The sequence below is a fragment of the Lottia gigantea genome (assembly GCF_000327385.1).
Source record: "Lottia gigantea unplaced genomic scaffold LOTGIsca_88, whole genome shotgun sequence".
NCBI lineage: Eukaryota > Metazoa > Mollusca > Gastropoda > Lottiidae > Lottia > Lottia gigantea.
The window spans coordinates 985324-1010800 of NW_008710892.1; the positions used below are offsets into that span (position 1 = coordinate 985324).

At 32.8% G+C, this 25477-nt stretch overlaps 2 protein-coding genes across 2 annotated transcripts; one reads left to right on the forward strand and one right to left on the reverse strand.

The window, feature by feature from the left end:
• Positions 1–5238: 5238 nt before the first annotated feature.
• On the forward strand, positions 5239–12806 carry LOTGIDRAFT_236872 (hypothetical protein). Its single transcript, XM_009068030.1, has 12 exons — positions 5239–5579; positions 6308–6418; positions 8011–8085; positions 8407–8455; positions 8803–8968; positions 9457–9591; positions 10065–10200; positions 10976–11122; positions 11280–11500; positions 11631–11775; positions 12372–12439; positions 12580–12806. Exons 2-12 carry the CDS (start codon positions 6355–6357, stop codon positions 12760–12762), a joined length of 1389 nt encoding a protein of 462 aa, XP_009066278.1. The 5' UTR covers positions 5239–5579; positions 6308–6354; the 3' UTR covers positions 12763–12806.
• A 1961-nt stretch (positions 12807–14767) lies between these two features.
• Positions 14768–25258, reverse strand: LOTGIDRAFT_236873 (hypothetical protein). The gene is made up of 12 exons (XM_009068031.1): positions 24869–25258; positions 24336–24528; positions 23789–23932; positions 23085–23331; positions 22164–22253; positions 21409–21570; positions 20975–21063; positions 20587–20669; positions 19915–19991; positions 19359–19485; positions 17227–17268; positions 14768–15296 (listed from the first exon to the last, which is right to left on the reverse strand). Exons 1-12 carry the CDS (start codon positions 25121–25123, stop codon positions 15180–15182), a joined length of 1626 nt encoding a protein of 541 aa, XP_009066279.1. The 5' UTR covers positions 25124–25258; the 3' UTR covers positions 14768–15179.
• Positions 25259–25477: the final 219 nt, after the last annotated feature.

Sequence of the window (25477 nt, forward strand, 5' to 3'; positions counted from 1 at the left end):
AAACTTAAAAGAGTAAGCTTATTGATCATTTCCTACCATCACAGTGTATTCCTCAAGTCAATGATATCTAAAGTGTAACAGGTGCCCTCAGTTCATAATACCAATCAAAATGGCAAAACGAATCTTTCATGTTTTCTGAAACTGAACCTAGCTATATCTATCTTCACACTATTGTGAACTACGTCTTATACCTTGACTACAATAGCCATCTTTTTGCATCATGGAATTCAGCACTTTGATTGGATTGTACGCCAGCAAATACAGCCAATCAGAGCCCTCGAAAGACTGTAAACATTATGGCTCAATGTTTACTGATTTTCTGTCAAGGACTAATTCAGAATTCAGTAGCGTGCACTCCAGTCAAATCACTGCATTTTCAAACTTCAGTGATATAAGAAAGGTGATTATTGAAGTCAAGTTATAAGACACAGTTTGCAATATCTTAACATTGTGAAGTTCAGCTGTATCATGCTTTTCTTTATCTATTTTTTTATCTATATCTTTGCTGTGGATCGGACACAATGGTAAGTAAATACCAGTATTTAAATAGTACCTTACCGTAAAGTTTCTCGGATGTTAGGAAGGCTATGATGTATAGCTGGATAAGAATAGACAATATTTTGAAATAGATGTTTATTGTGTAGATCCCAGGTCACTTTAAACCTTTTTAAATGATCTTTCTGTGAAAAAAAAAAGAAATAAAATCGTCAAATTATATGCAAAAATATCAGGTTTTATAAAATTTTGACAAAAGTGTTTGAGTAATTCTCCCATTCTTGAGCTTTGTAGGTCGTTGAGAAGTAAATAACTGCAGTGTGGGATAGGAACCATGAAGGTACGAATTACAAACATTAACAAAGTCACTTTATATCATTCTTGACAATCAAAATGGCTTCACGCTTCAACAAAATAAACTAGTGTGCCCATTGACAGCTAACAACGGTACGGACAATACGCCCAGTGCCAGCACGTTTCAGTCAGACATTAACTGGCCTATTTATCTTTATAAATCATTTAATACCTACCAGATCAGCTAGACATTCTGAAGTAATACGTGCAGCTCGACAAATCTGACTATATTCCTCTAGTAACCTATGTATAAACTGTTGAGCCTCGCTTAAACTATTATGCCCCTTATCTAACTGTTGTATTAAACATACTTTTTTCTCTATCACCAAATCTCGTATCTGAGATTCGAGCCGTAAAAATAACTGATGAGGGTCACGACTACATAATCTTAAAAAATATAAAAATGCCAAGTAATGTCAAATAAGTGGTTTGTAATAAACGAAACGAATGGAGTTTTACGTCCTACTTTTCTGCACATGGTTTGTAATAAGAATGTGCTATAACATAACATAACTTAAAAATACGAGATAATACAAGGTAACGGTCCTCCATACTGTCACATAGAGTTGAATCTAAACGGTTTGGGATCAAATATTTACTTTCATTAGCCAAAATTACACTTTATCACCACAATCTGTGAATCAAATCAAATTGTATTTTAGAAGGTTTACTATTGGAACCTTTTGAATTGCTACCTGATTTCTAAGAAATGCGAATCGAAATTTATCATGATTAACCAAAATCAAAATTTATCATGATTAACCAAAATCAAAATTTATCATGATTAACCAAAATCAAAATTATAATGATTAATTTGTTGTAATTTTGCTCTTTGAAAATGTATCCTATGGCATGAAAATATCTGACTTACTTGACAACAAGATCAGTAAGTTGTATTCGCTCTGATTCACTCAGATACGGGTCTTCTGATTGGTACAAATTTTGTATCATTTGACGTAACTCCACCCAACATTTCTGTAATTCTCGTGTTTCTTTATTGTATTCATCTGATATTTGTCTGTAAAACATATTCTTAAAATCAAATATTTTCAGTATGTAATTCACTATAAATATGTCTTGTCTGTATATAAATACAGTTATATTATATAGTATACATGCCATGTGATTGAGTAGACCTTCATTTTCTGCAAGTGCTGACCTTATTTAATAGATGTTTATAGGTGTCAAACACACAGAAAGGATAAAGATTGCTGTAATTGAGCTCTATCAGCTGGTTATAACGAATTCTATTAGGTTAAACAACTATTTAACAAGCTTATATAACTTTCTAGACATCATATATAACACCCATCACCAAACTATGTCACTCCATAGTCACTGCATCTTCACAATATCAAATTATTTCGTATTGCATCTTATACCTTGACTGCAGTAGACACTATTCTTTTGTCACGAAAGTTTATAACTCAGCCATTTGATTGGATTATACAAATACATATATGACTACAGTCAATCAAAGGCCTCGAACGAACATTTGTGAACAGAAAGCCATAAAGTTTACAGCCTTTCTGTCAGGGGCTCTGATTGGCTGAACAATCCAATCAAATGGCTGCGTTCCGTGATACAATTATAGTGTCTATTGCAATTAAGGTATAAGTATAAAGTTCGTTATAGCCTGTCATTGTGAAGATGGAGCGATTGATAAACTTAATTTTACCTTCTTTCTTTACATGCCTCACAATTACAGATGGTACCATTAGCAGTAAAAGGTTCTGTGGAATCGAGGTTCATGTCAGGTAAAAATGGAAAAGGGATAGTTTCAGGCTGTAGATCTTGATCCTGGAAAGGGATACCAATATTATATTCAAACAGGGACAAATATCCCAAATCATTTCACTAGAATTTCAAAATTTGATCCTTAAGGTTGTGTATGCTTAAGAATAGGGTAATGTTGCTGTCCTTGAAAAATTTCTTCATTTCACTCTGCAGAATGAAGAAAAGTAAAGTAAAAGTAGAACTCCATTTCATTTCAGTTCATTTGAATGAAATAAAATATAGACCTACCAGAAATGGAATATCAGCATCTTTTTTATCTAATAATTCTGAATCAGCTGCTTTTCTACACGTAGCACAAACCCATAATGGAAGCTGAAAAAAAGGGCACAAATATAAAATGATAAAATATAACCAAAAGGTAAAGCTTTGTTACCTTCTGATAGGATAGTGTTTAAATTTGAGTTCCAAGGCTCACAGCTTAGAGTATGAAAACAATGGAATACCATGGCATGCTTAACATTTAGAGTTCAATGAAAATCAGCTTATTCTTAGGATTCAAAAGTTCTCCTGTTAGAAGATAAACCTGTCAAACCTGACAGAAAGCTGCTGAGTAAAGTTTTGTGTTTAGTTTCTTACCTTGGTAACAGACTCTGTGTCTGTACACGTATTCTCACCAATTTCTATAATTAAACACAAAATAACACTTATAGAATATTCTAGATCAAAAGCTCTACATAGGTGTAACTCCCATGCAAAGTACACTTATCACAGGGACAGATTTGCCATTGACAGGTTTTAATTTGGACATTGAATATATGTAAATAGTCTTCAGAAATACTAGAAATATACAAAAATCACACAATTTCTTCAAAAATACCATAAACTAGGAATTTCACTGTATATTTCTATATATGTTTTTTCTATATGGCAGTCTCAAGGAAAGACGAGTTGTCATTTAAACTTTTAAACACTAAAATTCCAAAATCAGATTTCTGAGACTAAGTTGCGATTGGTTAAACGAATGGTGAATCTGTCGCTTTAAGTTCAGTGTAAAATCAGTTGTCATTCAAAGCCTGCTGTCAAGGGTCTAACTTCTAAAACGCTGTTGACAGTAAAAGACAAGAGACCTGGAAATTGAAATATCTAATGTGAAAACCAACCTGATAAAAATTGTTCTGAGTTTGGAGTATCACCACGTTCTGTACAAGTATTTTCACTGAGGTCTACAATTAAAACAAAATAACTCGATAAGATTGCTGAAAGACATAGATCAGCACCTCTACTTGGGTATAACACACATAATCCAAAACTTCCATTCAATATAGCCTTCTTAAAACTTCCTGATGATTGGTCTTTTATCTCAAACACTGTTGATAGCTTAAGACAGATTCCAATCAGAAACTGGTAGAAAAAATTCAAAATAACATACCTGATATAAATTTTTCAGCTGACGGACGATCAAAGCGCTCACAGCCACAAAGTAAGCAGTTTTCTTTCGTAAATAAATTGGGGCCTTCTTTGGGAAACATTTTACTACGTGGCACAGAAAATACAATATCCATACATTCTGAATCTCTCATTAATTCTTTCAGTTTTGTCTGAAAATAAAATTATGAATTAATAAATTGAATGAACTAAATTTTTAATGGTGGCCATTTTTACTTTTCATGCAGGCCATTCTAACCTAAGATCTGGTTAAAATCATTTAGCAATTGGACCAAAACAGGGTCAGTTTATTATGACTTTTAGGGCCATTATGGTTTGGTGCTCAGTTGACTATAACCCAAGAGGCCTACTTCAGTTTTCTTTTATGAGGCTTATTGTGTATTAGGTAACTTAAGCAAATGCAAGACATCTTGAATCAAAAGCATATAAACGAAGTGCCGAAAAATCGTGAAAAGGAAGCTCGCCCGGTTCACAATTCAATATCTAATGCATTGTCATATTTTTTGCTCCGAAAGCCACCATATTTTAAAGCAAAGACTGTGTTATTCCCTTTCTGTCAAGGAATATTTCGTGAAACCATGAAAATCTGAAAATTCATTCAAATGATTGTGAAATACTAGGGACAGGGTCCAAAATCAGGGCTTCAACTCCAACAACATTCATTGCCAATGTGTAGGCCTAGTTGTAGTGGGAAATGAGGGGTATAGATCAAAGTGCAGACTGGTGGACATACTTGGTATTCTTACTACTGAATGTAACTCTAATCTTAGACCCTAAAGGATATGTTACCAGTACCTTTTCGTCCTCTACTTGAAAATGTGAGGGTGTCTTAGATAGAGGATTTGTGCCATTTGTTGAGGCGTTCGAGCTTGCTGCAGTCGTTTTCGATACTGCATTTTTAATTTTCCGTCTCTTGGTTTTTTTACTGTCTGAAGCACTCATATTCAGAAGTTTGGATATGAATAAATCTATTAATCGATCAATGTTGAAGTTATTAAGAAATTGGGCACACGTGCGATATAAATACAAAAGTAAATACTAGCTGTCATTCCACAAATGAACCATTTAGAACAATATGGCGGATCTAGATATTACCCACAATTCAAGATATTGGCAAGGAATTAATCAGGGGAAATAAATCCATTTTATTCATGCTGACACGTGCGTGTTGGCGCCTTTATTTATACCAAATTATTATGAGGGCAGGCCCGTAGCTAGAGGGGGTGACTTTAAACAGATTGAGTATAAAAGATTACTGTTCATCATTTTTAAAGAAAAACCTTAAAATGTAGAGCCAAGTTTCTAGTATGAAGCAAAGTTTCGTTACTACTTTTACTATCTTTGAAGACTGGAAATTAAAAAAAATTAATGTAGTCTTGGTTGTCCAAAAGTTGGTCCGACTTGTCTTTGATAGTTGGTCTGATTTGTCTTTGGTCCGAGTTGTCTGCACCGTTCTTGAAACAGAATTATGATTTATAAAAAAAAAAGGATCACGAGATCTTCTTAGACGCGGGAAAAAGTGGAACACGAAGGCAGACACTGAATTGGTAAGGTAATCTATAACTTATAAGTATTCGGTAATTTAACACCGAAAAGTAACCTTTTTGTGTAGATATCGCCATGATAGAGAAAAGTCCTCTTTAAGTGCGTGTTATAGTCATACTCATAGATAGATTTATAAATACGACTTATTACATAACTCCATCATGTCTACTGCTACTCTCTGATTACAATGTTCTCAGAATTGAATTTTGGCTGTCATTTTCATGTGAAGGAAAATATCAATTGTAAAATACTACTGAATTGGCTTTGGGTTGATGAAAATGTCAACCACTAGAAAAGTAATTATTTGTAAACATTATTTTACAGAGGATAATTCAGTCTGAAAAGTAGTTTAGAAAGTAGGTCATTTGTGTGTCTCGACTTTGGGCTTGAAGATATTTTAAGACAGATGGTTGTTGTCTTTAATGATCTTAATGAACCAAAATGTGTACTGTGTTGAAGTAGATTAGATAGTAAAAGAAACTATTATAGCCTCCATCAGTCCATGTTAGAACTATAATTGTGTTCCAGGGAAGAATATTAATAATTGAAACTCTATAAGTCTGGCCTATATTTAGTCCGAAACATCTGCCTCTATTCCAGTCTCTGATGGATATTTTGGCAGTCGTCGGCTGCAGTAGATTCAGAAAAAATATTCCCTTTTAAATGGGGATTTTCAGACCTATATTGTGTTCAAGGGTAAAATAATTTTCCATAATTTGTTTTTTTCTAGTCAGACTGATATTTAAAATCAAACTCAAAGAGATACTGAAATACAAAATGGACGGAATGGAAACAGATGATCTCTTAGATGAAGTACAAATAGGTCAAAGTCAAAGGCAAGGTGAGTAAAGGTTTATAACAACCATAATTCAGGGCTTTTTTTTCTCCAAAAATCTTGTAAAAAAAAATTATCATTAGTTAAAAAAGCATATGGGCATTATGGGTTTAAATTGATATGACCATATTAGGCATTAGTATATTTCTGGTTTTTGATCCAAAATGTTGATAACTTGACATTGTGAAGATAAAGTTCGTAATAGCTTGACATTGTGAAGATGAAGTTTGTAATAGCTTGACATTGTGAAGATAAAGTTCGTAATAGCTTGATATTGTGAAGATGAAGTTTGTAATAGCTTGATATTGTGAAGATGAAGTTTGTAATAGCTTGATATTGTGAAGATGAAGTTAGTAATAGCTTGATATTGTGAAGATGAAGTTCGTAATAGCTTGACATTGTGAAGATGAAGTTCGTAATAGCTTGACATTGTGAAGATGAAGTTTGTAATAGTTTGACATTGTGAAGATGAAGATCTATATAGCTTGACATTGTGAAGATGAAGTTTGTAATAACTTGACATTGTGAAGATGAAGTTTGTAATAGCTTGACATCGTGAAGATAAAGTTCGCAATAGCTTGACATTGTGAAGATGAAGTTTGTAATAACTTGACATTGTGAAGATGAAGTTTGTAATAGCTTGATATTGTGAAGATGAAGTTTGTAATAGCTTGACATTGTGAAGATAAAGTTTGTAATAGCTTGATATTGTGAAGATGAAGTTTGTAATAGCTTGACATCGTGAAGATGAAGTTTGTAATAGCTTGACATTGTGAAGATGAAGTTTGTAATAGCTTGATATCGTGAAGATGAAGTTTGTAATAGCTTGACATTGTAAAGATGGAGTTTGTAATAGCTTGATATTGTAAAGATAAAGTTCGTAATAGCTTGATATTGTGAAGATGAAGTTTGTAATAGCTTGATATTGTGAAGATGAAGTTTGTAATAGCTTGACATTGTGAAGATGAAGTAAGTAATAAGTTGACATTGTGAAGATAGAGTTCGTAATAGCTTGACATTGTGAAGATAAAGTTCGTAATAGCTTGATATTGTGAAGATAAAGTTCGTAATAGCTTGACATTGTGAAGATAGAGTTCGTAATAGCTTGACATCGTGAAGATAAAGTTCGCAATAGCTTGACATTGTGAAGATAAAGTTCGTAATAGCTTGACATTGTAAAGATAAAGTTCGTAATAGCTTGACATTGTGAAGATGAAGTTTGTAATAGCTTGACATTGTAAAGATGAAGATCTATATAGCTTGACATTGTGAAGATGAAGTTTGTAATAGCTTGACATTGTGAAGATGAAGTTTGTAATAGCTTGACATTGTGAAGATGGAGTTTGTAATAGCTTGACATTATGAAGATGAAGTTTGTAATAGCTTGATATTGTGAAGATAAAGTTTGTAATAGCTTGATATTGTGAAGATGAAGTTTGTAATAGCTTGACATTGTGAAGATAAAGTTTGTAATAGCTTGATATTGTGAAGATGAAGTTTGTAATAGCTTGATATTGTGAAGATGAAGTTTGTAATAGCTTGACATTGTGAAGACGACTAAAAGTATGATATATAAAAAATATATGTGTTTATTTCAGTGAGGGACAAAAGTTTATCACCAAGATCAAAGGAATATGTACAGCATTTGATTACAGATGTTAAAAGTAAAAAAGGTAAGAAAAAATTACTTTTTTAGGGCATAAGGCGAGAAAGCTGATATCTGTCGGACTCCTGAAAGCACTGGCACAGGCATCAGATTTTCTGATTCAAATCAATGGCACCTAATTGCCAAGCAGACAACAATTCAACTCGCTACCGGCTGTCTACAAAAAGACAGACTTGTCCCAGCCCAGGGTTAGAGGGTAGTATTGCACAGGCATCCAATTTTTTTTTTACCTTGAGGTATTTAAAAGTTGACTTGTGGAAAATTTATTTTCATAAAAGTAACCAAGGGACAAGTTTGAAATATAAAGTTTTTTTTTTTTAATATTCAGCTTCTCTGCACAAAGATAAAAATGGAAATATTGTAGTTGATTATCAAAGGTAGGATTTTAAAGGGAGTATATCTCATATTTTGCTTGAATTTTGCTTAAAGAACCTATTGACCCTCGTTTTTAACACATCGAATGCAAGGCAAAGCAACACAAATTACCTCATTTACTGAACAGATGGCGATGTACGAAAGAATAGCCTATGTGACGTCACTGAACACCTGAACAACAGTGAGAAAATGGGCTTTGAACTGGCCTTTCTTAAAAATGTTTGAGAGTAAACTTCATCATTAATAGTTTAATCAACTCTGATTTTAACGATGTAAAAGATGATTAGTTTAGAGTTACTTGCTATAGTGAATCAGGTTAGAGATGTAAGTGTTTAATGTTTCATTGCAGTGATTTGAAAAAAGTTTTGGCAGGTAAAGATGTGTCACAGACTGCAAAAATAGTTTCTGCCAAAAATAAACAAGAAGAATTAGCATATGTTGAAGCATTTTCAGAAATTATCTCTAAAATGAAAGAATTAAAAGCTCCAAGTGGAATTAACTTTGCTAATGACCAGGTGAGGAGAGTTAACAGAGTTTCAAACTTTGATACACTGAAAAATATGTTTAAAAAAAAATGGCTTGTTTCCGAATTGACGGCAGGATATCGATCAATAATCGTTAATAATTGTAATATTTTAATTCAAAAAAATCTTCTTAATACTAAGAAAAAAAGCATATCTAAATTTTTAATTTGATGGTTTATTTTTGTGTCATTAATGTGAATATGAATATATTGATTTGATCGGTTTTTATTGTTTATTGTGGGTAAGTTATGTGCTGAAGGGAAACTTTGTGGAAGAGTTTAGTGGATGACTGGTACACGGGAGAAAATGTAACTTTGGCATTAATTCGATTACGAACTTTGATGATGGATTATCAAAATTTGACATCATAGTGACCATAAATTATGTTGTTGAGAATTAGTGATAGGGGCCACAGTTTTAATCAGATTTTTTTTCGGTTTATTAAGTAAATGTTTGAGGTTTCCTCTTGTGAATTTTAGATTTACACTCCAAAGGGAGTATATGTTGAAAAGGAGCACTTTACAAAGACAAGTGAAATTCTAGGGAAAGGAATTTCTGGAAATATATTCGTGGTCAAAGATAATAAAACTGGAATAGACCATGCGCTGAAAACAGTAAGGACCTTTTTGGTTTTTCTCTGTGGAGTCCACAAGGTTCTCAAATTGATATCCACATATCTAATAATGTAAGCTTACATCTGAAATTGTCAATTTGGCATCCATAAAGCTAGAAAAAGAATCGAGTTTTACATTCTGCTCTTCTGCACCTAATTTTGATAATGAAAATGAAATGAATGGAGGTTTATGTCCTTCCTTACTGCATCTTGTTGGCTTATGAAGACGGGCAACGCCATGCAGGGTGCAACAAGGGAAATTTTGCCAGGAAAGTGGCATTAGCCTGCTCTTTTTCCTATTCCAAATATCAGAGGATCTTTAAGGGCCTGAGTTTATTGTCCCATCTGAACAACAAGATGTTTTTTCATGTCAGCCCTGAAAAGGGGAAACTGGGTTGAAAAATGTGAAGGTACTGGTATATCAGAAAGTTTGAATAGCTATAGCATACATGCTCTTTATACTCTGAATTTTAGTACTTGATTGCTGAATTCCGCGATGAAGAACTAAAAATGTGGATAGATCTCAATGAAGAAGATTTTGTGCCAAGTTTACTTCTGGTTAGAATAGAAGGTAATAAGATACATTTCCACATGGAAAAATTGACTGAAGGTAAGTTTGAAAACAATATTTTATTTTAATCAGATTGACAATGAAATATCTAGAGTTGTACTTTAATCAGACTGACAATGAAATATCTAGAGTTGTATTTTAATCAGATTGACAGTGAAATATCTAGAGTTGTATTTTAATCAGATTGACAGTGAAATATCTAGAGTTGTACTTTAATCAGATTGACAATGAAATATCTAGAGTTGTACTTTAATCAGATTGACAATGAAATGTCTAGAGCTGTATTTTAATCAGATTGACAGTGAAATATCTAGAGCTGTATTTTAATCAGATTGACAGTGAATATCTAGAGCTGTATTTTAATCAGATTGACAGTGAAATATCTAGAGCTGTATTTTAATCAGATTGACAGTGAATATCTAGAGCTGTATTTTAATCAGATTGACAGTGAAATATCTAGAGCTGTATTTTAATCAGATTTACAGTGAAATATCTAGAGTTGTATTTTAATTAGATTGACAATGAAATATCTAGAGTTGTATTTTAATCAGATTGACAGTGAAATATCTAGAGCTGTATTATAATCAGATTGACAGTGAAATATCTAGAGCTGTATTATAATCAGATTGACAGTGAAATATCTAGAGCTGTATTTTAATCAGATTGACAGTGAAATATCTAGAGCTGTATTATAATCAGATTGACAGTGAAATATCTAGAGCTGTATTATAATCAGATTGACAATGAAATATCTTGACTTAAGAGCTGTATTTTTACCAACTTGTAGTCAAATAGATTATTTTGATTTTTTTAGTGGTTTCATTAAGAAAAGTGATAGATGATCTCTTGGGTAACATTGACCCTGACAAGATTAAAGGTGTATCATTGTGTTTTTTACACGGCCTATTAACAGCTGTCGATAAAATACATGATAAAAGATGGACACATAATGATTTACATGGTAAGTATTTTTCAGAATTATTGCCCTTGACGTCCCTAAAATATGTCTGAATTTGCTTGTGAACACAAAAGAATCTCTAGGTTTGATAATCTGAAGTTAACTATAAGAAACTATCCGTGTAAAATATGATTCTTTATTTCTGTCCTATTTTTTCAAGGTGGAAATGTTATGTTACAAAAAAACGATTTATCCATTGATGTTAAGATCATAGATTTTGGCTTGGGACATCGAATGGAAAGTCTGAGACTCAATGATGACATCAAAAGGTATGAGTCAGATATATTGTGGTGCTTCCGACTTTTTAGCGCAATGTATCTGGGGGAAGAGTTTAATGATATCTATGATTTAAAGAAGAATGGGTTGAAAAAACTGACGGAGGTGAGTTTATCAATAAACCTTATTCATGCCTCGTTTTGAACACATCAAAATAACTTTTTGATTTTGTTGATGTACAAAAATGATTAGGTTTGAAATTTAGGCCTCATAATAATCCAGTTATCTTTTGTAGAGTTTAGAACATTATGAAGAAGACAATCGAAAAGAAATTCTACAAATTTTTGATGTTTTTCTTGAAATTACTTCCATAAATAGTCACAAATTCGGAAAAACTAAAGAAGCCCTGGAAAATGTTAGCGAAGTTCTAGAAAAGAATAGTAAGTATGAAAAGGGTTATGTTCTCCATTTGTTTTATTCAACAGAATAGGGTTACAGAAAAGAAATGTATGGATAAACAGGGCTCTTGTGTGTGTTGAGGATACAGGAGCTGCCGAGTCAGCCTATGAACTTTTCAGCCCACCCTCATACATTATCCGTTACCTTGAAGTCGAAGTACTTGAACTTCTGTTCCAATTGTCAGTAGGGAGCCGTGAGTTAGACTCTTGCTAACCTGGTTCAATCCCAGCATAGGTCGAGATACCTTCAGATTTTTAAACTTGGTTTTTCTCTTGTCCTTAATCCAGTAAACTGAGGTCCTGTGTGCTCGAGCTGAGATCTCTTAACTTTTGTAAATCGAAAAAGAGTAGGCAAATGGCAGAATTTCCCTAAAATTGCATGTCTTTGAAGTTCTTCATTTGTCCAATCAGTGCAGAGGAGTAAGACATAAAATCGTCTCCTATGTTTGGATTGGTTAATAATAATGTAATGTTTTCATCTCCATTACAAGTTTGATAATTTACCACCTTACCCTATTATAATAACAACCCAAAAACATAACATTATTAGAATATTATTTTGAAAATTTGTGTTTCAGATATTAATAAAGGTGAAATGTTGGAACATGCAGCAAAAAAGTTGTTTCCTGAGAAAATAACTCCAGTGGTCAGTATATTTTATATATTTTTTCAGAATTTCAATGGTCAACAGACCTTAATCACACCAGAATGAGGCCAGTAAATTTCTATATGTTACCTTTTCTGCCAAGTTATCTTTTCTCTCAATTGCAATTATATTTTTTGCAGAATTCAATGGATTTGGATGACTTTACAGATAGTCCAAGAGAAGGTTTGTTTTTACAAGCACTAGGGAATGGAACAATTGAACAAGAATCAGACAAGATAAATAGTGTTGGTTCAACTGACAGTATTGCACCAGAAGTTGTGAGGGACATACTAGAAGAAATGTCCATTCGACCGAGAAAATAAAGATTGTAAGATGGGCTGATAAATCGTGGATTCAGAAATGGAAGAAAAAGAAAAAGTGAAGAACTGGCCAAGTATATGATCTTAGTGCTAGGATATCCTAGATACAATGTTAGAAGTTAAGACCCTGAGACATCATTCGATTGTTTCCATAACAATAATTTTAGCTGAGTTATAATATTAAAAGTCCAATTTAAACCATATAATTATATATTGGCAGTGGATTTTATTTGTAGGTGGAATAGATATTTATAGAAGGTATGCAAGTCAGACCTATTGTGTTCATTAAGGTGCCCTCACACCACAGAGTTTCATTCTCATTTCACCATAACGCCACAGCGAGTACTTGTTTGGCTATGATCACGAAAAATGAACGTGGTCAAACAATCTTAGGATGTAAAATTTCCATTGCATGATCTCACCCAGTAATGTCAAGACATAGAACTAGCATTACCATGTAAAATGCAATTCAGCAAACTTGAGGCCTTATTCAAATTATTATAAATTTATGAATTTTGGAGAAGTATTTTTTTGAAATTGTTGAATTAACTGTTTTTGCTAGTCATGCTTTAATAGAGCTCTAAAATACTTGTTCTTGTTGTATGCTTAAAAGGATTGAAAAGTTTCAATAGAATTGCAGTCAAACTGTATCCCCTCAACCCATGACAGTATTATTTCTACTCAATTAAAAACTTTTCCTATATTGATGATGCTGTTTTGTGATTTTTGTGATATCATTTTGAAAGTTTTTTGGCTACAAGTTTTTTTTTTTGCTTAATATTATCGTATTTATTGTAGATTTACTATTTAATAAGCAATAAACTGTTAGCGTGTTTATGGTTAATATTCCAGTCAACTTTTGTCTTTATATACGACCATAACCGTTATAGAGCAAGAGTTTATTGCTTTTATTTATTCCAATTTTTATACTTGTGATTTAGTAAGAATTTAGTGAGGTCTATTTTCATGTTTCAATGTGTGAACACAGGTATCTTAAGTTTCTCAAAGGCAATAAGCCTATTATTACTCCAGTATTTGTATGAGAATTAGAATATCAGCCTGAGTACGTTAAGTCTTAGACTGTTTTATGTTTATATTTTTATCAAGGCAGACTAACTACTATTTTGAGACTGATAATCTAATTCTCATACAAATACTGGCTGGTTTTGAGAGTTGGTCTTTAATAGCTAGTTGAAAAAGATGAATGCAAGGTGAAACCATTCCAGAATTAGAATGTTTGAAAAGATTCCATTGTAAGGAGGCCTGTTTTTTTTTTTTTGGGACATTGGCTATTAGTATTTTTCACTGTGCTCAATTTTTTAACCTTAAAGGTGTTCAGTGTTCAGCTAGACATAATTTGTCAGGCAGCAGAAACACCCCCTTATTATACAAATGACCTCTTCCAATCATACATATATAGTTTTAATATTGATAGAGTATGTATGTGTGGAAGAATTCACTAAAATATTGGGGGGTGTCAATTATATATCCAGTCAGATATTATGTGACGGCACTCTTGAACGTTCAGCAATTAAATTTTTGACCTTACTCAATTATGCTTTAACCAATCAAATTTCCACCCTCTCAAGCGTTGGCATTTTGTGATGTGTTATTTATCAGGTTGGATCAAAAGGTTAATGTGATGAGTGTTCAAGAGGGCTGTCGTTAGACCCTAACTGAAGTGGCTTTCTTAAAATTATAAGCTAATACAAAAACGGAAGGAAAGGTTGGTCTAATTTTAACTTGTAATGTTTTATGAAATATTTTGGTGGATTTTTTCTCCTCTTTTGATGATTAAATATTGATATTTGTCACTGCTTCATTAAAATGCTTGCTTAAATCCTCGTCTTGGTTTTTATTCCTTTTTTTACTGCTTTTTGTGGATTGGATTCATGATGTTTGGAAGGATCCATAGAATTTTGAGGGTAGGGCAGGGCGTGGCTGATCCTCTCCGTGACCTACAGTCTCTCTTTGACTAGGTTTGTATATTAAATACTACAATACATTTGGAAGTATTTGATAATTATATATTTTGAAATGAAATAAATAAAATTAACAAAAGAAATATTAACAACTATTTAGAATACTGATTCGTAACTTGTACACAGGGTCTGCAATCTTGAGTCGTCTTGCATACCAAAAAATATATTTCCAACAAGTTAAAAGTTTAAGTAACCAATTAAGGCTTTAATCTGTAGTCTCAATCAAATTAAGGTTTAAGTCTGTAGCCTTGAAAAAATTAAGGTTTAAGTCTGTAGTCTCAATCAAATTAAGGTTTAAGTCTGTAGCCTTGAATCAAATTAAGGTTTAAGTCTGTAGTCTCAATCAAATTAAGGTTTAAGTCTGTAGCCTTGAACAAATTATGGTTTAAGTCTGTAGTCTCAATCAAATTAAGGTATAAGTCTGTAGTCTCAATCAAATTAAGACTTCAGTTTGGTTGTTTTAGTGTAACCAGAAGTAATGTCTCCTGTAAAGGCTTTAAACCTATATTCCAATTCTGTTCGCTGAACTTTTAATTCTCTCTGTAAGATCTCAGCCTGAAATAAAAAGAGAAAATGGAATTAGTTTGGTATAGTCAATGGAAGTGATGCCAGGTGACAAAAATCATCAACGACTGGCATCAAGTGTGTTATATTACCAAAAAAGAACAGGCTTCTTTTGAATATTGATTATTTGGTAATATTTACATTTCTACTGTCACTCCCTTCAGTTACACAAACTGGCGTTTATTTTTCAATAAACTGTAGTTTGTAACATGATACTATGACGTCGTCAAAACACAACAATGACACTATCTAAGATTCGTGACAAATTCAAGGAAACGATCATATAAAAAAGTGAAAATTGTATTAATAAAAGTATCTGAATATAAATATAAGAATTAAACGTTGGTATCACTAGTATTATTGGTGTGTAAATGCAGTTGATCACGCCACAAACATACATAAATGACTCCAAATTATGCTAGTGAGACCAACGTTTAATTCTTATTTATTTGTTATTTGAAGGGATGACATGCACTGAACAAATCTTTAATTAAATCTGGATTTTGGAGATTTTTGCTTGTTATTTTGAATACAATGAGACGTTTGAAAAAAATAAAGTAAATTGTATGTTGAAAGAAAGAGGATTTCTAAAAAAAAAATATTTGTTATTATCAAAGGATGACAACCATGTCAAAGTCAATATGCAATTTTGTACGATTATGCTGAAGTATTTTTCACTTTCTGTACTCTATCCACATTTGATTCCTTATTTCCATCAAGAGTTTAGTTATTGCAACTATAAGCACACTGTTTTAACCCCCAAAAGTGAGACTGTGAAACTAGAGATGGGCAACTTTGTACATTGTCCTTTGAGAAAAACATAAGTGATTTAGCACAAAAACAAGCAAATATAAGTATTGATAAAAATTCAAGATCATTAACATAATTCATCAATAACACTACATCTCCTCTTCATTAGCCTAATCAGGTGCAGGAGAATAGGACGTAAAACTCCATTCATTTCATTACATCTTGTATGGCTCACATCTAGCCAATATATTCAGTCATATATTGCCTGTTTTCTATTAATATTCGTAAAGATCAAATAAGACAAGGCACTATGCTTAAGCCTACCATAAACAATATTAACTAGCTATTATAAGAATCAAGGGCCTTATTCTCAGATATTTAGATAAAATCCAGATTTTAAGACAAACACTAATCTGATTGGATAATGAAATATATTTTAGTATATCAGGTTTTTAAACCTTGTCGAGAATAAGGCCCTAGTAAGGAATGATGGGTTCGGATTTGTTCAACTACTTTGCCCCAAGGGTAGAAGATTAAAATATATAGATAGGGATGTTACAAACTGTCATCTGAATATTATTAAACTATGACTGGATTCTACTTTGTTTATGATTGAAATATCTACTGAGGGTGATATAGTCATCTAATAATTTATTGCACCAGCTGCTCGAGTTAATTTGTTAGCTATCGTATATTATGAATATAGTGTGCAAGCATGCATAATGTGTCTCCAGAAAAGACTTAACTTTCAAACGCGGATAATTCTGTACACCATGGATTTGAAGACTCAAATTTTGACAGTGAACTGAGAACACTATTACTGATTAGCTTAGCTAAATAAAATATCCTGAGACTAAGGTTCAATACTGTCCCTTTAAATTGAATAAATACAAATTTCTATAAATTATGAGAGATCACCATAAAACATTATAGTATTAAACATCTTGACTGTTTTTAAATTTAGGTGAATGATATCAAAAGTTAAATCAAACCGTCACAATATGTTGTATAAATAGATAAAGTCTTCCATTTCTAATCAAAACAAGTTTAGAAAGCGAACCAAGGGCCAGAATTTAATTTTGAAAAGTGACACATATCCTGTAATGATTCTTTATCAGCTGTAAAAGAAAATAAATAGATGACTATATCTATCCTATATTAAAAGACATACTGTTGAAACTGATAAATTGTCCTTGTGAAGCTCTATATACACCTGAAAGCAATAAACAGCTATGAATAAAAACCTCCAAATTTGAAAAAAAAATGTCAAATTAAGCCAATGGGATTGTAGAAATTGTATAAAGCTGCTACGGCAAGTGAATGAAAAAGACGTCAAGAACCTGATATATTTATCTAGTCAGATTCGTCAAAAACCCAATTTCACACAAAAATGAAAAAAACAAAAATCAACATGTTTGCATATTAGAATTATTTTTCTGTAAACATGTTAATCATGGTATTGGTTATTTGACCCTAAACTCACTCATATTAGCTAAAACAACTACACTATGTATAGTGGGTCAACCTCACTTTTGCACATGCAGGTTTGTTTTAATACATACACACAAACAGTCTACTATTTTCTGGGGTATAACAGGAGGTGCATGAACAGAAACTATACAATTTAGACCAATTAATTAAACATTATCTTAACTACCTCAAAATTTAGTAAACAGAATGTGCGTATGATTGAATGCGTCGATGCATGTGCATTACCAATCTGCATGTGCATAAATAAGATTGACCTACTATCTAACTTACCCAACCAGATCAAATATGTACAGACTGACAACTTTTAATACGTGATCGCGAGGCTTGATAAATAAATAAATAAAACATTAGATTAGTGACTAGCCTAGCTTGGTGTCTAACTAGCATACTACAAACTTTAAATTAATTACATGTACTTAAATTCAAGAACTTGTCATAAATTGTATTTTGTCTGTTATTATCTAAGGCTTGTGATCCTTTGTAAAAATGCGATAATAAGTAAAAGAAACTAATTTGTATTTGAAAGATTCTTCTTGAGAACAATCAACTCACAAAATCAAAATGGATTTTTAGAAATCCAAAATTTAAGATGAAAATTAAAATAAAAATACAGCAGAAATAAAAAAGAATCACTTCTATACAAAAAAAATCATAACCTAAATTGAAACATAAAAATTTATACAGTCACTGGACTTATTTAGCTTATTGTTTTAATACAATTGTCTTAAATTGATTCAATTACAGATGAACTCTATTCCAGATGTCCTTTATAAAGTGACATGGTAACTCTATAAATCAATACTGACAATTACATGATATATTTTACAGTACCAGTATCTCTCTAACTATAAACTAGTTAAATGAAGCAAGAAAAAAAGGGAAAGTTTCTCCGAACTTGAGATGATTTTAATATTCCAGTCTTCTGATTAGATTATTACACAAAAAATGCTTTTAAATTCATCTTTCTTAGCCAATCAAATTATAGTTTTTATCAAATTGTTGATTGTATCATAGTTACAATATTTTAAAGTCGCGGCCAGATATCAAATACTACTTTCACTATACCTAGAGTCATTTATATATTCTTTTATAAATTCATCAGCAGAATGTACCAAATAATATCATTGTAATTTGATTCATTTTCTGTCCAAAAAGAAATAGAGCTATCATGTCTAATATAAACTGGTAAATTTGTTAACCGTAAAAAATTAACCAAAAATCACATACAAAGCTATAAGAATCAGCTAAATCCCATAAGAAAAATTTCTTTGCCATGGCCAGTAAATTCGAGAGCCAGATCAAACCCCTACTCACAAATCCCAATAAAAATACAAATTAAAACGATTTTATTTGTTACATGCTAGAGTTAATAGTAAAATATTTAAATATAAAAATTCTATTCAAAATATTAGTAGAAACTATTGGGAAAACAAGGAATCAAATGTGGAAGAAAATAAAATAAAACACCTGATGTCCAAGTCTTTAGCTCCTGATAGCGCCTCATCAAGTCTTTTTGTAGCTGTTTCACCTACAGAGCAATTGGGAATATATATAATGATGGGGTAACTTTTTGGGAGATAAATTGGCTAAATAGTTTATAAATGAAATAAGCTTATATTATATTTAAGAGTTTTATGCAAGGCGATCGTCAAAAATTGACCAGCGGTCATCTAATGTTGCCAAGTGTTTCAGATACACAAACCTCATCAGGACTTATGATTTGGAAATTATTTTTCCAAAGTTGGACTGTAGTCATAGCAAAGTAAGCTAACTCACTGAAATAGAATACAAAATGAAACAAAAAACACTTACAACATCCAATTCTTTTTTAGCTGCCTCCATCTCATGTTGAGGCGTACCTTTCGGTTGTTTTCTGCGTTCTAACATGTTATTGGAATGTTCTTTTATTCTTTTCTCTAATTCACGAATTCTAGCAGTCCTAAAAACATAAATGACAAAACCATATCAGAACAGACAGCATGTACAAAGTGCAATTTTAACAACTTTATATGTTATAGTAATTTATTCAAAGTCCAAATTTATAAACGTCTAATTTCTGGATAACATTTAGAACTAACAACAACTTATTTGTTTTTAAAACCACAAGCTATGGTGATTTTTTTGTGCATGGTATCCATGCCAATGACCCATTATGACCCAGGATAATGCACAGTGCAGTTAGAACAATATGTCCCTGAGTCAAAAGTCAGTATCCCTATATTTATGTCTGGTGTGTGTGGTATGTCTGGTGTGTAGTGTGTGTGTGGTATGTCTGACGTGTGTGGTGTGTCTGGTGTCTGGCGCGTCTAGTGTGTGGCGTGTCTTGAAAGGGTTCGTAAGAAAAGTTTATTTGTAGTATAATTATTACTTCTCTGCTTCTATTCTCTGCTTGGTTCCTGGTGACATTGGGCGTCTTATCTTCTCATGGGCTTCCTTCACTTCCGACTAGAAATAACAAAATAACCAAATAAGTCAAGGCCACTTAAACAATTGACTTTTATTTTAAACTAGTTAAAATGATAAATCTGGGTGATACAGTTCAATTTGATGCTGTATTTGTTTATGTTTGGAATTTCTGTATAATAACCTTTCACTATTTGATAATCAATGAAGCCCTACTAGGTGGCGCTATTGATGAGTTCTGTGTGTTCAGAATCAACAGGATGTTCAATAAAACAAGTTGGAAGTTGGAACAGAGTTCAGAATGTGTTCTATGTGTGCCAAAAATATAGTTGGTCTAAACAGAATTCATAATGGTGGAGAAGGTAAAAGATGGAAAATTGTGACCTATCAACTTTCACACCGTTCGATTGGGGGAAGAATTAGAATAAAAGGAACCTGTTTAGGACCCTCCAATCAAGGGCCACCTATATAACCTCCGACCACAGCACAGTGGATATTTAAGGAAGCACCAGGCTACATCACTTTATGTTGATAGATAGATATTTCAATCTTGTACTAATGTGTATGTAGAATGTTTAAAATACATCCTGTGGGGTGGTTACAATATGTTAATATATGTGACCCATAAAAATAATACCTTGATCTGTTCTTCTTTTGATAAAACTTTCATGTGATTTTTTTCCACGGCAAATGGTGCTTTCTTGGCTGGCTCATCATATTCTGAAGAGGACAAAATAGTCAAAATTTGCACTAATTTTACTGGGACTTGTATTTTTGGCCGTTATGTAGGGGAAATCAATATAAAAATTTTGCGGGGGTGACGTCATAAAACACTTAGTTTTAGTGGAATTGCCTGAACCACAGATGTCCGACTTATTTCATGACATGTAAAAACTCATCTGTGGTCATTATTTTTTTTACTAACAATTTCTCTTACATTTAGCCCTCATTTTGTTTAAATTTGAAAGAGTTTATTTTAAGTTTCAAGGAGAAGAGAGGTTTAGAAATAATGAAGAAATACCTACCAAGACCACCATTTTGTACGGCCTGTAAATATTTTTTATGTTGTAGTTTTTTAGAATCGTCTCTCCAGTCTTTTAAAGCTTGTTCATCTCTAGAATTATAAGAAAAATATTTTGAATACCCATGCTCCTGCCACTAATGTTTCTCAATCATTGATCATAGATCATAGAGTTTACCTTCATAGAAGTACCGGCCGAGGTCCGAAGAGAGAACATAAACATAAAAGATATATAGATTAAACTGTTAGATTTTTACATGTTTTGATATAGCAGTTTTGAAATGAAAATGATTCAATTGCATTTCGCAATTTCACAAATACCTTTCACTGTACCTTTTTACAGATTGTTTAACAGAAAGCTTTTCCTATGACAATGTTTTTAAAGTTTTTTGTTTAATTATTATGTATTTTGTTTGATTTTCTTTTTTATTATTTTACCTGCGTCTCTGTAAAATGGCATCCTGTCTCTCTTTTAATTCTTTCACTTTTGCCATTTTCCTTTCTTCAGCCATCTTGATATCTACGAAATCATGAGAAGGTGGCGCTGGATACTGGTTTACTCTCCAGTTCATCTTAGATTCTTTCGCAGATTTCTTCTTGCTAAAATATCATTTTATTACAAAACTGAAAATTATAATAGGTCACAAAAATATTCCTAGTTTTTATCAGTTTATAAATTATTAGAAAGTTTTATACATTTTAAAAAACTGTGACTGTGTTAAGGACAGGGGTGTTAAGGGCAGGGGTGTTAAGGACAGAGGTGTTAAGGACAGGGTGTTAAGGAGGTAAGGGTGTTAAGGACAGGGGTGTTAAGGAGGTAAGGGTGTTAAGGACAGGGGTGTTAAGGGCAGGGGTGTTAACGACAGGGATGTTAAGGAGGTAAGGGTGTTAAGGACAGGGGTGTTAAGGAGGCAGGGGTGGAACAACGCCGGGGTTAGTGGTGCCAGTGATAAGGTACCCAATATTCGTCTTTTCTAAACATATTTGAGCGAATGAAGACAGGCAGAGCCATATAGTGTGCAATGAGGAACCTTTTTTCAAGACAGCACTATTAGCTAAGCCAAGAAATCAGATCCCAGACACCAGGTTAGAAAGAGCAAGCATCTAACTTGCAGACTCGACACGGCTCACTTTAACGTCAGATATAAAAAATGGAGAATATTATCCATATATCATTCAATAATTCTCTCTACCTTCTGTTGGAAGTTGCAGATGCTGATTGCTGTTTGACAAATTTTGCCTTTCTTTGCTGTTGACTCAATAATTTTCTTCGTAAAAATGAACTGAAGGCAAAGTGTTAGTTGGGTTAGAATTAATATTGTTAATAACAGGAATTCAAATCTAAACAATAACGGGTCAAAATAAAGAATATTAGTAAAAGCAATGTGGATGCATAACTGAAAATAAATTATAATAAATCATCAAAAAAGGTCAAGAAAACTATTTATCATGCATGTAAGTAATTGGTTTTAGGGAGTTAAGTACCATGCATGCAAGGACTACGTTTTAGGGAGTTAAGTACCATGCATGCAAGGACTACGTTTTAGGGAGTTAAGTACCATGCATGCAAGGACTACGTTTTAGGGAGTTAAGTACCATGCATGCAAGGACTACGTTTTAGGGAGTTAAGTACCATGCATGCAAGGACTACGTTTTAGGGAGTTAAGTACCATGCATGCAAGGACTACGTTTTGGGGAGTTAAGTACCATGCATGCAAGGACTAAGTTTTAGAGAGTTGAGTACCATGCATGAAAGGACTAAAATTTAAGGAGTTGAGTTTCCTGCATGAATTGATTGAGGTTTTAGATGAAGGTTATTCTGATTAAAAATTTCTTTTTAAATTTTATGTTTGTTAAGCTTAAATAAAGATTCACTCATATTTGCTGACATATTTTGCCACTAACAACCCATGCTTACATAACTTACATCATTACATTAAAGCACAAGACTAAATCTGTTTCAAGTTTCAATCAAGTTTTTTAAAATTACAGAATTAAGTGTTTGAACCAGTCATGTATTTTCGATGTTAATCATCACATTAGTTTAAGTATCAATAAAAATTATATTAGAAATAAAAAATTAAGAGATTCAAGATTAATTGCGTGTTTCTTACCCATCAACGATTCCTAGGGCACCTGCTTGTTTCAGTTTTTCAGTATGAAGAAGTTTTCTATCAGAGTAACTAATCTGATGATGTAGCTCAGCCGACTGTGGGACAGGTCCTCCTAACCCTGATTGTCTAGCCCCTCTCAAATTAGATTCACGACTCTGTAAATGACCTTGCCGATAATCATCCAACCATTCTTCATCACTCTGATCCGAATCAAACTCGTCATATGTAGGAATATCTTCATCAAAATCTACACAAAAATAACAAAGTTCATCAAAATACATGTTTATCAAAATCTACACCAAAAAAAACAATGTTCATTAAATCTACACAAAAATAACAATGTTCATCAAAATAACAACGTTCATCAAAATCTACATAAAAATAACAAAGTTCATCAAAATACATGTTTATCAAAATCTACACCAAAAAAAACAATGTTCATTAAATCTACCCAAAAATAACAATGTTCATTAAATACATGTTATCAAAGTTTGATCACGGTGTAAAAGGGTACAGAATATCGAAAAAGATAAATCCCAAGAGGTATAGCCATGGATCAGCTGGTATACAGGATCTTACGAACCTATGTTATTATCTTTGTAAAATCATTGCTAAGAGTTTTTGCTGAAGAGCTGGTATCCTTCAAAATCCATTTATATCTTATGTTTTTTCCTTAATTCCTTTATAAGAAATAAATTTCCTACCTCCAGATTTTGAGGCTAATTTAGCTTGAAGCATCTCATATAGAAACTTTAATATTTCCTGAGTTCCCTTCTCCAACACATCCACAGGAGGGAATTCCAGTGGATTGTTGTTAATGTTCAAACCAGAGACAGATTTTACCAGACCTAGAAAGCAGACAATATATCCGTGTAGCTACTGCTTATTACTCAGCTCAGAGGAGCTCACTCAGTGAGTTTGACGCAATCTTGCTACCTTAAGGTCCAGGGTTCAATCCCATCATAGGTCGAGATAATACTTTCAAGAATGTTCATTCCTGTTTTGCATGTGTAGTTTTGTCATCTGAATAAGACAACAATTTGAGGACCTGTGTGCTACAGGATGCGCATGTTAAAGATTGCTTGTCAGATGGAAAGCGAAAGTGTTGCACTCCTCACAATATTGGTCAACATTATAACTGCATAAAATCAACCAAGTTTCAGACTTGACCTTCATTGATAATCTAATATCATCTCACCCATTCATCTAAATAATAAGTTAGTTCCAACCAGTATCATTATAAATTCTTACCTAATTCCAATGGTAAACTCTTTATATTATTTTCCTCTAACAACAAATTTCGTAGGTTTCTATGACGACCTAAATATACACTAGGTATTCGGGACAAGCTATTTCGACGTAAATCCAGCCATTTTAAATTTGGAAGACAGTCAAAGAATTCGTCAGGTAAAAATGATAGTTCATTTCCTTCTAAATACAGGTACTGAAAGAGAAAAGATTGATAAACCCTCAGATTAAAGTTCAAAATTCTTATAATTATGCATTACTAAGTACTAATATCTTACATATTCAATCCAGGTGCTCATTCTCATAGATATAAAATTCAATATGTCAGCAAAGCAAAACAATATAGCATTATAAAGTGCCAAAGGCTGCAATCTTGAAAATGATCGCAAGTTTATAAAATCTAGGTACACTTTCCAGTTATCACTGAGTAATAACAAAGATGGTGTCTGTTCTGAGGCGTTAATGGCTTTGTTGAGTCTGGCCAGGATATGGGTTGAGCTTTGAAAGGCTCTAAAAGTTGTGATACATTCACTCACCTCCAGAGTTGGCATCTTCAGGATTTCATCTGGAATTTGAAGCAGACCTTTGTTACTAAGATCTAGAGTATTTGATCCTAAGGCAACCGTCTTTTTGATTTCAGAAAGGATTGCATCTTCAAGTTTTTGAGACCTAGCCAGACCTCTATCTGACAGAGTTGCCTCCCTTGAATTCAGCCGGAGTGCATCAAGTTCACTTGAAGCTGAATCCAGGGATCTGTTCAGGTCGCTGTAGAGTGAATCGCCGCCGTCCATCTTTTCTCACTTCTGTATGCAATTTTCGTTGTTTATGTCCACATGAGGAAGATCTGTAGTGAAATCTAAGGCTCGCAGTGGCAAGAAAAAAAACGTGACTTCAAACTTCACCATTCATACTGAAAATGGCCGCCGATAAACATCCGTTACTGAGGAAATCACATGACTGATCATGTGATATCAATATTGACATTATGATGCTAAAAATAAACATGACATGCTATCAAGGCATCACATAGAAAATCCTTTCAAAAATCCTAGATTAAATATTGATGTGGCTCAACAATATCCTATCAGAGAATTACACATCCATATTTTACAAATTTGAGGAGTTTTACATCCCTTAGGGACAGG

Bases quoted from the DNA above. Each gene is read 5' to 3' on its own strand.
- LOTGIDRAFT_236872 (XM_009068030.1), top strand. From the start codon at position 6,355: ATGGACGGAATGGAAACAGATGATCTCTTAGATGAAGTACAAATAGGT. The intron at 10,201-10,975 runs GTAAGTTTGAAA...TGATTTTTTTAG, and splicing joins CATGGAAAAATTGACTGAAG to TGGTTTCATTAAGAAAAGTG. The intron at 12,440-12,579 runs GTCAGTATATTT...TATTTTTTGCAG, and splicing joins CTGAGAAAATAACTCCAGTG to AATTCAATGGATTTGGATGA.
- LOTGIDRAFT_236873 (XM_009068031.1), bottom strand. From the start codon at position 25,123: ATGGACGGCGGCGATTCACTCTACAGCGACCTGAACAGATCCCTGGAT. The intron at 21,571-22,163 runs GTAGAGAGAATT...ATGATATTTTAG, and splicing joins TCTGCAACTTCCAACAGAAG to CAAGAAGAAATCTGCGAAAG. The intron at 17,269-19,358 runs GTAAGTGTTTTT...TATTGCTTTCAG, and splicing joins CTAAAAAAGAATTGGATGTT to GTGTATATAGAGCTTCACAA.